A 17,675-nucleotide genomic window follows, 5' to 3' on the forward strand; every position below is an offset into this window, starting at 1 on the left:
AGAAGAAAAAATTCAATTGTACTTTCCAATTCACTTTTTCCTCAGTTTGCAACTGTGGTCGCTTGTTATCCTGTCGCAGGCACAAAGATTTTTTTTTATCTACCCTTTCATGTCCTTTTAAGACCTTATATGTGGTTATCATGTCTCCTCTTTTCCTGCTATCAGTTAACATGGGCATCGTCAACATTTTCAATCTTCCATCATAGCTCATATTGCTGAAATCTGACAGCCATTTTTCAACAGCGTTTATGAAGTCTTTTATTTTCACTATGTTCCTTTGAGTGATCTTATCTAATTTGCATATCCTTGTGACTTTCCTGTGCCTTGATGTACTTTGCTTATTTCAACATTTCTTTCCTATGCTTAATCTGTGTAAATGTTATTTTCAATTGCCTATTCTTATCGTTCTCATATTTTCCAATAGGCCTACATTCCACAACATGTTCTTGAAGCCTGAGATCCATTATTCAGTTTGTCATGTTATGTGCTATTTTTCCTCTTTGATTCTTTCTATTAATGATTTTATTTCCTTTTGAACACAGCCAAAAGCAATAAGTATTTTAGCTTTATTAATAGTATTCCTTAATAACTTAGAGTTATTTCCAATCCCCATTTTTAAATTCCTTGACTAATTTTGGCCATAACAGTGAATTCTACAGCTAACACCACCAGGTGATATATCTCAGTCTTTTCTTTAGTGAGTTTTGCAAAACTATCCTCAATCTTTGATTTATATTCTTCTACACCTTTCACCTCCTTCTCTAAGATCTTTTTGACATTTTCAGATATGTGTTGTGCTGGCTGCGCCACTTGTTCTAATTCTCTCTTATGCTTAGTTATTTCTCCATAAATAGCTTCTAATTTAGTTTTGTATTCTACCAAGCCTTTAATTTCCTTCTCTATGTGATCATTATTTTTAGCAGTTCCTGATCTATCACCTCTCTCTTCTTCATTATCTCTGTTTGCTCTCTCAATGTCTTCTGCATGTGCTGCAAGAAGGCCTTTAAAACTTCTGGTGAATTGCTAAAAGCTTAATTTTCCTTATTTAATTAATGTATTAATGCTTCTTCACTTCCCAGATTTTGCTTAATTAGTCATTCTATCCATCCATCCGCTAATTTCTGTTCTTTACAAATGTGTAAGCACAGTTGTGCTTAACTCGTGCACCTTCCACCATAATGTAAACAAACGCTCTACTATGCTATTGTTCTACTTTATTTTTCCTTAATATATTAAATACGTTAATATTCCATATTAATAATTTGTTTCTATTTTTGGAGGACACCATTTACATGAACCGCTCTATTTCCTACATTACGAAACAGACAGTCCTTTTTGTTTCCAAAGATGAGGTGGCTGACGTCCGTTCTCAACGGTGTGTGTACTCACCTAATTGTGGTTGCAGGGGTCGAGACTCAGCTCCTGGCCCCGCCTCTTCACTGATCGCTACTGGATCCTCTCTCTCTCTGCTTCCTGAGCTTTGTCATACCTCTTCTTAAAACTATGTATGGTTCCTGCCTCCACTACTTCACTTGCTAGGCTATTCCACTTGCTGACAACTCTATGACTGAAGAAATACTTCTTGACGTCCCTGTGACTCGTCTGAGTCTTCAGCTTCCAGTTGTGACCCCTTGTCCCTGTGTCCCCTCTCTGGAACATCCTATCTCTGTCCACCTTGTCTATTCCCCGCAGTATCTTGTATGTCGTTATCATGTCTCCCCTGACCCTTCTGTCCTCCAGTGTCGTCAGTCCGATTTCCCTTAACCTTTCCTCGTACGACATTCCCTTGAGCTCTGGGACTAGCCTTGTTGCAAACCTTTGTACTTTCTCTAACTTCTTGACGTGCTTGACCAGGTGTGGGCTCCAGACTGGTGCTGCATACTCCAGTATGGGCCTAACATACACAGTGTACAGTGTCTTGAACGATTCCTTATTAAGGTATCGGAACGCTATTCTCAGGTTTGCCAGGCGCCCGTATGCTGCAGCGGTTATTTGGTTGATGTGTGCCTCCGGTGATGTGCTCGGTGTTATGGTCACCCCAAGGTCTTTCTCCCTGAGTGAGGTCTGTAGTCTTTGTCCACCTAGCCTATACTCTGTCTGCGGTCTTCTTTGCCCCTCCCCAATCTTCATGAATTTGCATTTGGCAGGATTGAATTCGAGAAGCCAGTTGCTGGACCACATGTCCAGCCTGTCCAGGTCTCTATGCAGTCCTGCCTCATCCTCGTCCGATTTAATTCTTCTCATCAACTTCACGTCATCTGCGAACAGGGACACTTCAGAGTCTATTCCTTCCATCATGTCGTTCACATATATCAAAAATAGCACTGGTCCTAGAACTGAGCCCTGTGGGACCCCGCTCGTAACAGGCGCCCACTGTGATACCTCTTCACGTACCATGACTCGTTGCTGCCTCCCTGTCAGGTATTCCCTTATCCATTGCAGTGCCCTCCCTTTTATGTGCGCGTGATCCTCCAGCTTCTGCACTAATCTCTTGTGGGGAACTGTGTCAAAGGCCTTCCTGCAGTCTAGGAAAACGCAATCTACCCACCCCTCTCTCTCGTGTCTTACTTCTGTTACCTTGTCATAAAACTCCAGGAGGTTTGTGATACAAGATTTGCCTTCCATGAACCCATGCTGGTTTTCATTTATAATCTTGTTCCTTTCCAGGTATTCGACCACTCTCCTCCTGATAATCTTCTCCATGACTTTGCACACAATACATGTCAGAGACACAGGTCTGTAGTTTAGTGCCTCGTTTCTGTTTCCTTTCTTAAATATGGGGACTACATTAGCTGTCTTCCATTTCTCAGGTAGTGTGTGTGTGTGTGTGTGTGTGTGTGTGTGTGTGTGTGTGTGTGTGTGTGTGTGTGTGTGTGTGTGTGTGTGTGTGTGTGTGTGTGTGTTTGTGTGTGTGAGTGTGTGTGTATGTGTGTGTGTGTGTGTGGGTGTGAGAGAGAGAGAGAGCATTTGTCTTAACCAATATATCAGAGGTACTTATGAAGAGTTACTGGCCCAGACTCCTCTTCGTTACGATCGCAATATTTTTGTACCTCTGCTCAAGGTAACAGTTCCTTACATGACCCACCCAGTGCCTTTCTTAAACACCCTCTCACCCACCCCTTTCTTCTCCATTCACCCTCTCACCCACCCACTTTCTAACCCACACACTTTCTAACTCATGCACATTCACCAGCCCACTCTCTCAACCACCCACTCACCTATCTCTTACCTCCCTCTCATGTACCCACTTACTTTCTCACCCATTTTCTCACCCAGATACTCACCTAACCACTCATCCACCCACGTAACCACTCTCCCAATCTACACCCAGCCATTCACTCCACACTAACCCACCCTATCACTCATCCACTCGCCCTGTCAGTTAAACTCTTTCTTTCCTCCCTCTCTCTTCCTCTGTCCCTCCCACCCCATCTCCGGCGTCTCTCCAGAGACTGAGAAGGAGAGGATTTCACAATAGTTCCCTGACTTGTGCTGTTTCAGCCTCGATGGTTGAAGACCAAATATCTGAATCGTTTTGCAAGAGCTTTGATCCGATATTATTAAACTTTTGGACCGTCTTCAGGTTCCCATCGGGTGGAGGTGAGGGCAACGAGTTTTAGGAAATGTGGGTCAGGATTTCTGATTGGTTCTGCTAGATTTTCGGAGGAAGAAAAGAGAAAGAAACAGAGAGAGAGAGAGAGAGAGAGAGAGAGAGAGAGAGAGAACGAAATGGAGGAAATAAAAATGAAAATAAAAGACGAGGGCTGGCGAGAAGTAATAAAAAGAGGAGCGAGGAAAAGAAGTAAGATTGGAAAACGAAGTATGGTTGTATTGCAAAAAGATGTAGACTCAAACTGGGAGCTGATTCAAGTGGTAGCGCCTTCGGTTCACAGTTGGAGGATCTAGGTTCTATCTTTTCACCACGAATTGAAGCGTTGGGCATGTTTCCTCACACCTGTTGCAGGTCTTCATTTAGCAGCAACTAGGTATGTTAGGTAAAAAGACACGACTGCAGCTAATGTGGCATTTTACTGTGGTAACGTTTTGCTCTCCATGAGCTTCGACAGGTCGTTACCCAGTTAGCAGGTTCATGGGTGTTCATTGGGATCAAGGGATCCCAATGAAAATAAACCACTTACTACTTCGGGTTATGCTGGTTTACTGACCCTCCGGTTTATACAACCAAATAAAATATCTTTCTTGTTCTTGATGACCAGTAGAGACGTGATATAGAAAATGGGAAGACTGAGAATCTAGATTCAAGTGGCTTACTGCCAATAATAGTCAATAAAAAATAAAAGTTACGCAGATCAACCTTTTATTGGAATAGCATAAAACGCTACGTTGTTGCAACAAAAGCCTCTGCAACGTTCGTCTTGTTTTCGCAGAGGCAAGAAAAATTATTATTGAAGAGTCCAGTACAGGAGGAGAATGATTAACAGTTTAATGAACAAATAAAAAAAGACGGATAAGGAAAAGAAACTTGTGGAAGGATACTAAGAGAAAAAGACAATGAACAAATGGGACAAAAATATACATACAGGAGAGATACTAGAAGGAGAAAGACAAACTTACAAAAGAGATACCAGAAGACAAAATAGATAAGCACAAAGCAATCATTTCACCTGCATAAAATTCAGAGATAAATGTAAATAATAATAATGTAAATACTAACAATTTTCATCCTTGTTTGTGTATACACAAAGTTACATACGCGAATATTTTTATGGTTCAATCTACTGTCATATTACAATTACAGTTAAAACTGTATGTATATATTAATATGGGGCTGATGGGGGTCCTGTTAGTTTGAAAAATACTGCCAGCGATGACAGATCTCAGTGTGGGAGGAAGTGTGTGTTGGAACTGAGGTGAGAGGCGCCGAGCACGACGAACACCAGCACAAGTGTGGAGAAAAATTAACCGAGACTGACGCATTTTGTGTGTTTCATAGCTCCTGGCCCCGAGTGTGTGTGTGTAAGAGAGAGAGAGAGAGAGAGAGAGAGAGAGAGAGAGAGAGAGAGAGAGAGAGAGAGAGAGAGAGAGAGAGAGAGAGAGAGAGAGGAGAGATAAAGAGAGAATGAGTGAGAAAGAGAAAGAAGGAAAGAGTGGAGATTACTCGCATGTTGAAGTACTACCCACATTTTGAGATATTACCCGCATGTGGAAAAACTTCCCGCATATCTAAATACAAGAGGCGGGGCGCATCACTCCATAACAAACTTGATCGTAATGGGAGATGAAAAAACAAAACAGAAACAACGAATATATTCGGATTATTATCCGGGAAAGTTAATAACCCAACATAGTCAACCAGTGTGGCTTACTTCCAGTGGGGGGCACTTAGTCATTTTTTCCGGGACACTAGATATAACAGTCGGCTAACAGGTGTAAGGCTAACGGGCTAACAGGAGCAACAGGTATAAGGCTAACAGGATAACAGGGGCAACATGCTCAACGTCTAGCCATGCTAGCTTTGCCTTAGTAAGCCCTGATAGCTTTGTTATAGTAATCCCTGCTAGCTTTATCTTAGCAAGCCATTCTAATTCCGTCTTGGCAAATTACTACGGCTGGAAAATACTTTCTCAAATAATTGAAATCTGGTTTAATGCGACTTACGTGTTAATAATGGTGAGATCTGATCTTCAAGAAACTTATCAATATGACATCCAGATGAGATTCACGAGACATGTAGATGGGATTCACGAGACATGTAGATGGGATTCACGAGACATGTAGATGGGATTCACGAGACATGTAGATGGCTTTCACGAGACGTGTATATGGGAATCACGAGACATGTAGATGGGATTCACAAGACAGGTAGATGGGATTCACGAGACATGTAAATAAGATTCACGAGACATGTAAATAAGATTCACGAGACATGTAAATAAGATTCACAAGACATCCAGAGAGGATTCACAAGACATCCAGATGAGATTCACAGGACATCAAGAAAGGATTCACAAGACATACAGACGGGATTCACGAGACATGTAGATGGGATTCACGAGACATGTAGATGGGATTCACGAGACATGTAGATGGGATTCACAAGACATGTAGATGGGATTCACGAGACATGTTGATGGGATTCACGAGAAATGTAGATGAGATTCACGAGACATTCAGAGGGGATTCACAAGACATCCAGATGGGATTCACAAGACATCCAGAGGGGATTCACAAGACATCCAGATGGGATTCACAAGTCATGTAGATGGGATTCACAAGACATGCAGATGGGATACACGAGACATGTAGATGGGATTCACTAAACATAAATATGGGATTCACGAGACATGTAGATGGGATTCACAAGATATCCAGATGTGATTTACGAGATATGTTGACTGGATTCACGAGGCATGCAGATGGGATTCACTAAACATAAATATGGGATTCACGAGACATGTAGATGAGATTCACGAGACATGTAGATGGTATTCACAAGACATGAAGATGGGATTCACAAGACATGCAGATGGGAAACACGAGACATGTAGATGGGATTCACGAGACATATAGATGGGATTCACAAGACTTCCAGATCGGATTCACAAGACTTCCAGATCGGATTCACGAGACATATAGATGTGATTCACGAGACATGTTGACGGGATTCACAAGGCATCCAGATGGGATTCACAAGGCATGCAGATGGGATTCACTGCAGAGTATAGTTTATACTGTATTAATGCACGAACAACGGGACTGATCTAATCTTATTGTAAACGGAGCAAAATAATAGCAATTTGGAGTTACAGTGGGCGTTATTGGAAATTAGTATTAGCGGCTTTTTGAATAAATAAATTTGTTCGTGTACGTGTTTTTCTACAGCAGCATAACCTAGCTCAGTATTTAGTGAGGCAAACATCAATTTCAAATTCATCTCTGAATTTCTGGAGTCTGGGTCTTGCACGTTGTGGCATGCAAACAGTACGTAACCTTTATTCGGCACATGTACACACCCTCATTGAAAGGCTATTTCCCCAACCAGTGAACCAGTACTAGGGTCGAACGATGGGGCCCAATCATTCGATCAGTACCCAGGTTCAGCCAATGAGAAGGTGAGTCTGACAATCGTGGAGGTGTTGTGGTCACCACCCATCTGTCCACCCTTGACATTTCCATACTAGAGTTGGATGAGCACGGTTGTTCATTCTGTCTCCAGGCTGTGTCTAGGCCTTGCCTAAACCGTGTTGTACACATACTTTTCGAACTGTATATAGTATACATATATGTAAATATCCACATTGCTCTTGGTGAAGGAAAATATATTTCAGAGTCATTCAGCTGTGTTTGTTCTGCTTCTTGCTCCCTTTTACACCCAGGATAACAGGCCTTATTGTCCCTGGGTTGTAATACACGTCACAATATATTTACTTTGTCTTATCTTATTTCATGTCTAATTTTTGCTTTGCTTTGCTTGGCACAGGTGATTTCCAGATCTTGTACCTGATGATGGTGGGGACTGGAGTAGTATCCGTGTGGGCTCTGGTGAAATCTTTGGCGGCTCTGCGGCATCCGTATTGGCTAGAAAGTATACAATGGAATCAATGGGCTCTGGAGAGCATTCGTGGATAAAATATCTCTAGAGCAGACTGAACGATAATAACATTATGAAAGTTGAGCACACAAGACTGCAGAATTAAAAAAATGACTGATAATGTGATTTCTTAATAAGTAGTTTGGGACTTACAATTTGTATCATATTACTGATGGTATATAATACCGACAAATTGATAAATAATACATGTGAAACACCTGTGTATTCTTGACACGTTTTCCCTGCACAGCAAGCTTCAGCAGTCGACTATAGTGGTGACTGAATACCAGAGACTGTCTCCAACATTAAATCACCTCTATATTCGACTGAAGAAGCCTGCTGTGCAGAAGGGATCGTTTCTGCAGATAAAAATAACTAGGAATTTCACATATGTCTTATCCATCAACTTACAACTTGATTTTGCACGGTTTTAGAAAGTATAATATCGTGATTTTCGACATAGAGATGAGTCTGCTGCTTCACTCTGCCACTGGAATATTAAACGCTTCAAATTTATGCCTGCCTATTCAGGGCAATTAGTTGGAAGTTTTGGAAATCATCGCAACAATATTTTTTTACGTTTGTGTATGAGCACTCGACGGTATGTGGAATAAAAGAAGCAATTAAAACGGTTTCATATATCGGAAAAACATCATCTATTAACATACATAAAATTTTGTACGCTAGTGTTATTTATATGATGTGTTGGCCTGTTTTTTTTTTCAGTATTTGGTCTGTTACTATGAGACATGGAACTCAGTTTAAGAACTCTGACTACGAGGTCAGACCAGCATCCACCTTCTTCGCAACAATATAATGATCTACAAATAACCAGCACATAAAAGAGAGGAGCTTACGACGATGTTTCGGTCCTATTTGGACCATTTACAAAGTCACACTGTGACTGTAAATGGTCCAAGTCGGACCGAAACGTCGTCGTATGCAGCTCCTCTCTTCTATGTGCGGGTTATTTGTGCATCGTTCCAGTCACGGTATTGTGCCTTTTTTTGTTATTAATGTAATGATCTCATCTTCCACTGCCATCTGTATATTGTTCTGCATGGCTGAGGGACTGTTAACCTCATCTTCTTCTGTCATCGTATATCAGTTCAAAAATAACCCGTAAATAAGAAAATGAAACTCGGGACGACGTTTCGGTTTGACTTGGACCAGTAACTAGTCACACTAGTTTATGGTCCAAGTCTGACCGAAACGTCGTCCTAAGTTTCATTCTACTATGTGAAGGTTATTTGTGTATTGTTCCAGTCATGGTATTGTGCCTTTTTATTCTTTATCTTATATCAACGTTGTATTGGACTGATAAAGCCGCTGGTCGGTGAAATGTCTTCAAATTAAGATACCCAGATGTTGCATGTAAGTTTGATTCCTCATCCTTAACAGTCAGTTACTCTTCAGACGTTGAGCTCAGGCTAGCGGCTAGTTTTTTTTTTTTTATAGACTTGGAATTAGGTTAGCAACCAGTTGATTTTTAAACATAGAGTTCAGAGCAGAAGTTAGTTACTCCTTTAACTTGAAGCTCAGGTTAAAAGTTCAGACTTGGAGCTCAAATAAGAGCCCTGGCGAGCTGCTAGGCACTCAGTACATGTTTTGTACAGATTTCATTAAACGTAAAATAATAGTTTATCACTATCGTTCAAACCCTGAACAAGAAAATAAGAAAACCCACTTTTTTACTCATTATTCATTTCCACTCATTATTCCTTGACTCCCACCAGGCATATGGGGAAATACCAATAGACCCCTCGCTGTCTTCAAGAGGCAACTGGGCAGATACCTAAAGTTAGTGTCACGATCAGCCGGGCATTGATTTGTACGTTGGATTGCGTGGCGGCCAGTAGTAACAAACAGGACGATCAGGCCCTGATCCACCGGTAGGACTTGTCGAGGACTAGGCAGTGGGGGGCGTTCACCCCCGGAACGACCTCCAGGTAAGACGACGTTCCTAGGAATATAATAAGCTCGTATGATTAAGAGGATTTTTATTAGCTCTACTCTGTCTGTCTGTCTGTCTGTTTGTCTCTCTCTCTCTCTCTCTCTCTCTCTCTCTCTCTCTCTCTCAAACCTGCTTACTTCCCTACCAAGATTTGCCATATTTTACCCTAATTCTACAAATATTTTTCCCCAGACCGGCTGAGAGACAGGGCAGCCGTGGGGCGCACAAGACGAGGTGCACAAGCCCATTCTCCCTCTCGTCTGCAAACATTTCACCCTGATATTGTCCTAACATATTGCTCGTTTTTTTCTCCCCCGGCTGACACATGTTTGGAAGGATGATAAATATTCCTGAGCTATTTTTTTATTTTAATAATTGATTTGACAGCTGCGTTACACATGTGAGAGCTTGTACTCATCTAGTGTGAATGTGGGTGTGTGTGGGTGTGTGTGGGTGTGTGTGGGTGTGTGTGGGTGTGTGTGTGTTTCTGTGTGTATGCTTGTGTGTTTGTTTTTATTAGAATAAAGCCATGTTCGTGGTGCTCTATTTTTTGTATTGATTTTGTAGCATCATTTCTTCATCACTCTACAATTAGACGAATTTATTTCCTACTTTTAAATCTAATTTACAACTTCAGTAGTCCGTTAGAGCGAACGAAAATAATTTCTAGTGTCGTCTGGGGGATCGTTTCTGCCTCACTGTGAGGCAGAAAAAAATATCTGCAGACAAATCTGCTGATGTAGTAAATCATTTAAAAAACTTGGCATCTTTGGATTCTCTACCATAACTTTAGAATTGATCGGCGTCAAATTTTCACCACTGGTGCGATTTTCCCAGTTTCCCAGTTTTACTGAATAAAACATTAATATTCATTTATATTTGGTAACAAAGTGATTCTTCTGATCTACTATAAAATATTAAAGCTGTTGGATTCTGTAAGAAGTAAGACGCGATAGTCTGAGTTCTCTTAATCTAAGCACGTGCAAACCTGGTGTTTTCTTATATTTTTAAAAACCTTGGAATTGTTGGAATAAGATCACTTACTAAAAAATGCCATTTCTGATAGGGTTCAAACTTTCACCGTTGGTGAGCTTTGTTAAAGAGGATTGAAGATAATTTGAAATAGATCGCTGCGAGATTCGAGTAAGGTATCCCCATATTCCATAAGCCCAGCCTCCACTACCTCAGTGCTGGCAAAAGGAATAGTGGAGTTAGCCAAAAAAAAGTTCCAGTGCAACAAAATATAAAAAACTATGTATGCGTGTTTGTATGTATTTGTGTGATTATATGTGCATATGTATTTACATATGTAATTATTTAATGCATGCTTTTGCAGTTGCGTTCTTACCGATTTACGTAGGTTGGTACCACAAACAGGATGAGGCTGAAATTAGTCTCTGAGGCTCCACCACAGCGCATGTTCTCGCATCAGGGAAACACGCTCAGCTCCGCTGAGTGCCTGGTGTTTGAGAATTTATGGTCCAATGGATAGAAGGATGCGTACTTTGTCCTGTTCTCACAGGGATGGCCATGGCGACGAAGGATCGAATCCGGGCGAGCCGCAGTTCTGTTAATAATTGCAGACACTTTCCCTTTTCTGTTTGGGCCACCCTGCCTCAGTGGGATACGGGCAGTGAAATTACAAGCGCTTTCGTGATAGTTCATTGATAATGTGAGAAGTAACGAAAGCTCTTGGAATTTCACTATCCTTTCACAATGGTTGTTTTGCATATTTTGATGTCACCTGTTTACTGTGATCTTTTTACATATATATATATATATATATATATATATATATATATATATATATATATATATATATATATATATATATATATATATATATATATATATATATATATATATACACACACACACACACTACCTGAGAAATGGAAGACAGCAAATGTAGTCCCCATATTTAAGAAAGGAAACAGAAACGAAGCGCTAAACTACAGACTTGTGTCTCTGACATGTATTGTGTGCAAAGTCATGGAGAAGATTATCAGGAGGAGAGGTTTAGAACCCACACCTGGTCAAGCACGTCAAGAAGTTAGAGAAAGTACAAAGGTTTGCAACAAGGCTAGTCCCAGAGCTCAGGGGAATGTCGTACGAGGAAGGTTGAGGGAAATCGGACTGACGACACTGGAGGACAGAAGGGTCAGGGGAGACATGATAACGACATACAAGATACTGCGGGGAATAGACAAGGTGGACAGAGATAGGATGTTCCAGAGTGGGGACACAGGGACAAGGAGTCACAACTGGAAGCTGAAGACTCAGGCGAGTCACAGGGGCGTTAGGAAGTATTTCTTCAGTCATAGAGTTGTCAGGAAGTGGAATAGCCTAGCAAGTGAAGTCGTGGAGGCAGGAACCATACATAGTTTTAAGAAGAGGTATGATACAGCTCAGGAAGCAGAGAGAGAGAGGACCTAGTAGCGATCAGTGAAGAGGCGGGGCCAGGAGCTGAGTCTCGACCCCTGCAACCACAATTAGGTGAATACAATTAGGTGAGTACACACACACACACACACACACAATACACATAACCAAGGTAGAGGTGAAGAAACTGCTAGACGAACTCGATACCTCAAAGGCGGTGGTCCCAGATAACATATTTCCATGGATACTGAGAGAGGGAGCAGAGGAACTGTGTGTGCCATTAGCAGCAATCTTCAGTAAATCTATCGAAACAGGGTAGTTGCCTGAGGCGTGGAAGACAGCACATGTAGTTCCAATTTTTAAGAAAGGGGACAGATAGGCAGCATTAAACTACAGACCAATGTCACTGACTTGTATAGTATGTAAAGTCATGGAAAAGATTATCAGGAGAAAAGTAGTGGAACACATTGAAAAGATTGGGCTCATACATGACAGTCAGCATGGCTTCAGAGATGGGAAATCCTGTGTTACAAATTTACTTGAGTTCTACGATAAGGTAACAGAAGTAAGACAGGAGAGAGAGGGATGGGTAGATTGCATCTTTTTAGATTGCAAGAAGGCTTTTGACACAGTACCACACAAGAGACTGATGCAAAAATTAGAGGAGCAGGCAGGAATAACTGGGAAAGTACTGCAATGGATCAGGGAATACCTGACAGGAAGAAAACAACGAGTGTTGGTACGTGCTGAAGTGTCGGAGTGGGCGCATGTGTCGAGTGGGGTTCCACAAGGTCCAGTTCTAGGCCCGGTTCTCTTTCTTGTATACGTGAATGACATGGTGGAAGGAATAGATTCAGAAGTGTCACCGTTCGCTGATGATGTGAAACTGATGAGGAGAATACAAGTGGGAGAGGATCAGATAAGATTACAAGGGGATCTGGGCAAACTACAAGTATGGTCCGACAAATGGCTCCTGGAGTTTAACCCCACTAAGTGTAAGGTCATGAAGATTGGGGAAGGACACAGAAGACCGCAGACGGAGTACAGGTTAGGAAACCAACAGCTGCAAACGTCAGTTAAAGAAGAGGATCTTGGGGAAAGTATTATAACGAACATGTCCCCTGAGGTACACACCAATCAAATAACTGCTGCAGCATATGGGAGATTGGCAAACCTGAGATTGGCGTTTAGACATCTGAGTAAGGAGTCATTCACAACATTGTACACAGTGTACGTAAGGCCTATACTGGAATATGCAGCGCCAGTATGGAACCCTCACTTAGTCAAACACGTCAAGAAATTGGCGAAAGTGCAAAAATTTGCAACACGATTAGTCCCGGAACTGAGGGGTATGTCTTATGAGAAGAGGTTAAGGGAACTCAACCTGATGACACTAGACTAGAGGATAGGAGGGATAGAGGGGACATGATAACAACGTATAAGATACTAAGACGCATTGACAACGTGGACAAGGATCGAATGTTTCAGAGATGGGATACAGAAACAAATGGATAATCGATGTTTGGAGAACTGGTTTTAGCACCAAGATTTTCACCCATTACCAAACGGAGAATCCTGTCGAGAACTTGAAGCTGACAACTGACGTATTGTGGTTTGTTAATTCCGTTCTCTGAGAACATTCGTTGCAGTTTGACAACAGCTCCACTCTTTTTCCTGGGGTTAACATTAGGCTATACCTGTATATATATTGTCAGACAAGCAGCCCTCACGGATACACTCCTCTGTGGAATTCAATAAGAAAATGATAACAACAATAGTAGACGGCAGTATACAGATATGCCAATTAGTAATTTTCTGAGTTGATACTCACGATTACCAACGTAAATATATGCTGATTAATATTTTTCTTTAATTTGAGTTGTCAATTAGTACTTTCCTGAGTCGTTACTTATGAGTAGTAACGCAGATATATGGTGATTAGGGGTCACTTTTTTTTAGAAACTGAGAGGAATTAGGGACTTTTCGTTGTTTTAAAACAAAAGTTCATCGATTTATGACACATATGTTTTATTTGGAGAAAGTAAAAAAGTTGTAACCCTAGTACACACACGAGCTGTGACTCGACCCCTGCAACCACATATAGGTCAGTACAGGTGAGCGCACACACATACACACGCACCCACACACACACACACACACACACACGCACACACACACACACATACACACGCACACACATACACACAAGCACACACACACACACACACACACACACACGTACACACGCACACACACACACACACACACACACACACACACACACACACACACACACACACACATACACACTCGTGGAGGAGTCACGCGGTTTGAGCTCGTGTTTTGGTGGTAATTTCTGACTGTGCCATAAGGAATAGAGTGTTGGATATAGGCGTGTACACGCATAAGAGTGCATATAATCACTTAAGCCCCGAAAAAAGGAAATATAAGAGATCACAGAAAAGAAAACAAAGGAAATATTGGCTGAGTGTTTAGTGGGGGCCGTTGGAAGGGTGAACGGTTGTGTCAGGCCTAAATAGTGTTGCCATAATAACACAGTGGGGTATTTTGAAGAATAAGTGCGACTCAACACCAGGGAGATAAGAGATATGTATAGATGTGTCAGTAAATACAGAGAGTGAGTGAAAAAATTAGAAGAGCTAGAGACTATAGTGCATACAGGAAGTTAGTGGAAAAATTACCGAGAAGCATCAAATTTCTTCAACTTCTGGGACAGGACAGACCGGCAACGTTACTCCACTGCCAGCCGCAAGTAATATTCACCTAGTTTGAGTTGCATGGGGTCAATAGTACCTGTCTCTAGCTGGAATTGGGGGTCACTCTCCTCGAGCTATCAGAATTAGAATAAGCAGCATTTACTGGCATTTAATAGAATTTAGAGTTAGCGCCATATAGGCGAAGCCTAGTGTATTTATTTTTGAACGTAATTTTAAACGCATAAGACAGTACGGTGGGAACCAAGAGATCGGGTACATATACAATACATATGTAGTACATATGTGGGAAATAAGGACTGTTTACATAAACATATACACACACACTTGATGAGAACAGCTCTGCTGTTAGGCACTTGAATAGCTGTAGCACACACACACACACATGCACACACACACACACACATACACACATACACACATACACACATACACACATACACACATACACACACACACACACACACACACACACACACACACACACACACACACACATATGCACACACACACATGCACACACATGCACACACACACACACACACACACACACACACACACACATACAGACATACACACACATATACAGGATTTTACACCTTCCTGTGAAGTGACCCTATAACCCTTCCTTTCCCCCATCTCTCTCCCTCTCCTCTCTCTTCCTCTCTCTCTCTCTCTCTCTCTCTCTCTCTCTCTCTCTCTCTCTCTCTCTCTCTCTCTCTCTCTCTCTCTCTCTCTCTCTCTTTCTCTCCCCCTTTCTCTCTTCCTCTCACTCTTTCTCTCTTCCTCTCTCTCTCCCTCTCCCTCTCTCTCTTCCTCTCTTGCTCTCTCTCTTCCTCTTCTTTTATCTCTCTCTCTCTTCCCTTGTCACTCCCCGCTCTCTCTTACCTTTTCCCTCTCTCTCACTTTCTCCCCCTTTTTCCCTTCTTTTCCCCTCTTTCTAGGCTCCCCTTCTCTCTCTCTCCCTATCTCTCACTCTCTTCCCCTTTTTCTTTTTTTCTCTCTCTCTCTCTTTCACTAAAAAAAAAAAAAAAAAAAAAACAAAAAAAAAAAAAAAAAAAAAAAAAAAAAAGGTTGGGACTCGCAGGAATCACGGATCAGATGACAATGGTACTGGTAGGGAGGAATGGATGGAGGAACAGTGGAAAAGGATAGAGCAAGAATGGGAGAGAAAATTAGGAGAGCTGAAAAAATGGAGAAAGAGCTCTCTGTGAAATGGGAAAAGAGGTTTGAGAAGGAGACGAAGAATTGGGAGGCACAAGTCGAAACTGCAGTAGCCAGGGTAAAGGTCCTAGAATTTGAGGTAAACAGGCTGAAGCAAGTCTCAGGGGCAGTGACCAGAGAAGACACACCATACAAAGATGAGAGGCTCAACAGGAAGGAAGGAGATATGAATTATGCTAAGGTCATATCAGCCTGCAAAGAAGGGCCAGGGAGTGGAAGGGAAGAGCAGATGGGTGCAGATGGAGAGGGAGATAGGTCGAATGCTGAGGCACAACCATGCTACCAAGAGCCACTGGAAAAAATCAAGGGAGAAAATGACCACATACAGACAGGAACCAGAGTCACAGAGGGAGAGGCAATGGGAGAAGGAAAGGGCAAAATCAGTGATTATCCATGGGCTTCGAGAGAGAGAGAGGAAAGGACACACACTGAAAGACGGCAGGAAGAAAGAAAGGAGATTGAGAAAATCATCACGGAAATAGGGGGAGAAGACATGGATGAGATTGTAAATTTTCAGAGAATAGGGGGGTACGTGAAGGGGAGAAACCGACCGATCAAGCTGATTCTCAGGACAGAAACAGTGCGGAACAGGATCCTCCAAGAGAAACCACGGTTGAAAAGCTCGGAAGAGTACAAGAAGGTGTTCCTAGACAGAGACAGAACACAAACAGGGAGACAGCAGCTGATGGAGAGGACAAAAAAGCGAAAGGAGCTAGGAAAGGAGACAAGGATGGAACCAGCAGAGGTCAGTCAGAGCAGAACAGAGCAGCAAGGGCAAGCACACACACAACTATCCTCAGAACCCCACAACCTATCACACCATCCCAACACACAATACAATCCATACCCACAGCTTCCACCCAACCCCCAACCATAGAATCCCACAGTATGCTACCAGGTCTCCCACCCCCACAGGCCCCCCAAACCACAGTGTTGGAAAGGAAACTGAAGGTATGGTACACAAACACTGATGGAATAACAAACAAGTGGGAGGAGTGGCACGAAAGAGTCAAAGAGGCATCACCAGATATCATAGCGATCACAGAAACCAAGGTTACAGGTATGATAACAGATGCCATCTTTCCAGCGGGATACCAGATCCTGAGAAAAGACAGAAGGAACAGGGGGGGTGGAGGAGTGGCATTGCTGATCAAACACCGTTGGAATTTTGATGAGCTGGAGAGAGGAAACAGCGGGGAAGAAAGTGATTACATAGCGGGAACGCTTCACTCTGGTGGTCCCAAGGAGATAACTGCAGTGATGTATAACCCACCACAGAACAGCAGGAGGCCAAGGCAAGAGTATGACGAGAGCAATAGAGCGATGGTTGACACACTGGCTGCAGTGGCGAGAAGAGCTCGTGCATGCAGGGCAAAGCTCCTGATCATGGGCGACTTTAACCACAAGGAGATCGAATGGGAGAACTTGGAGCCACATGGGTGGTACTGGAAAACTTCATGTACCAACACGTAAGGGACACTACAAGAGAGAGAGGAGAGGATGAACCAGCAAGACTGGACTTAGTATTCACCTTGAGTAGTGCAGATATTGAGGACATCACATATGAAAGACCCCTTGGGGCCAGCGATCATGTGGTTTTGAGCTTCGAATACACAGTAGAGCTACAAGTGGAGGGGGAAGCAGGAAGGCCAGGACAAATGAAACCAAACTACAGGAAAGGGGACTACACAGGAATGAGGAACTTCCTGAATGAGGTTCAGTGGGACAGAGAACTGGCAGGTAAGCCAGTTAATGAGATGATGGAATATGTAGCAACAATGTGCAAGGAGGCTGAGGAGAGGTTTGTACCCAAGGGTAACAGGAATAA

At 42.4% G+C, this 17,675-nt stretch overlaps 1 protein-coding gene across 1 annotated transcript in view; it reads right to left on the reverse strand.

Annotated features, from left to right (window-relative positions):
• Positions 1 to 615: 615 nt before the first annotated feature.
• LOC138852799 (zinc finger BED domain-containing protein 5-like) overlaps positions 616 to 17,675 on the reverse strand; it is a 32,986-nt gene continuing 15,926 nt past the window's right edge. The window contains exon 3 of the mRNA XM_070085688.1: positions 616 to 989. Coding sequence (XP_069941789.1) covers positions 616 to 989 — 374 coding nt within the window. The remainder of the gene's footprint in view (positions 990 to 17,675) is intronic.

Source organism: Cherax quadricarinatus, chromosome 1 (assembly GCF_038502225.1).
Source record: "Cherax quadricarinatus isolate ZL_2023a chromosome 1, ASM3850222v1, whole genome shotgun sequence".
Lineage (NCBI taxonomy): Eukaryota > Metazoa > Arthropoda > Malacostraca > Decapoda > Parastacidae > Cherax > Cherax quadricarinatus.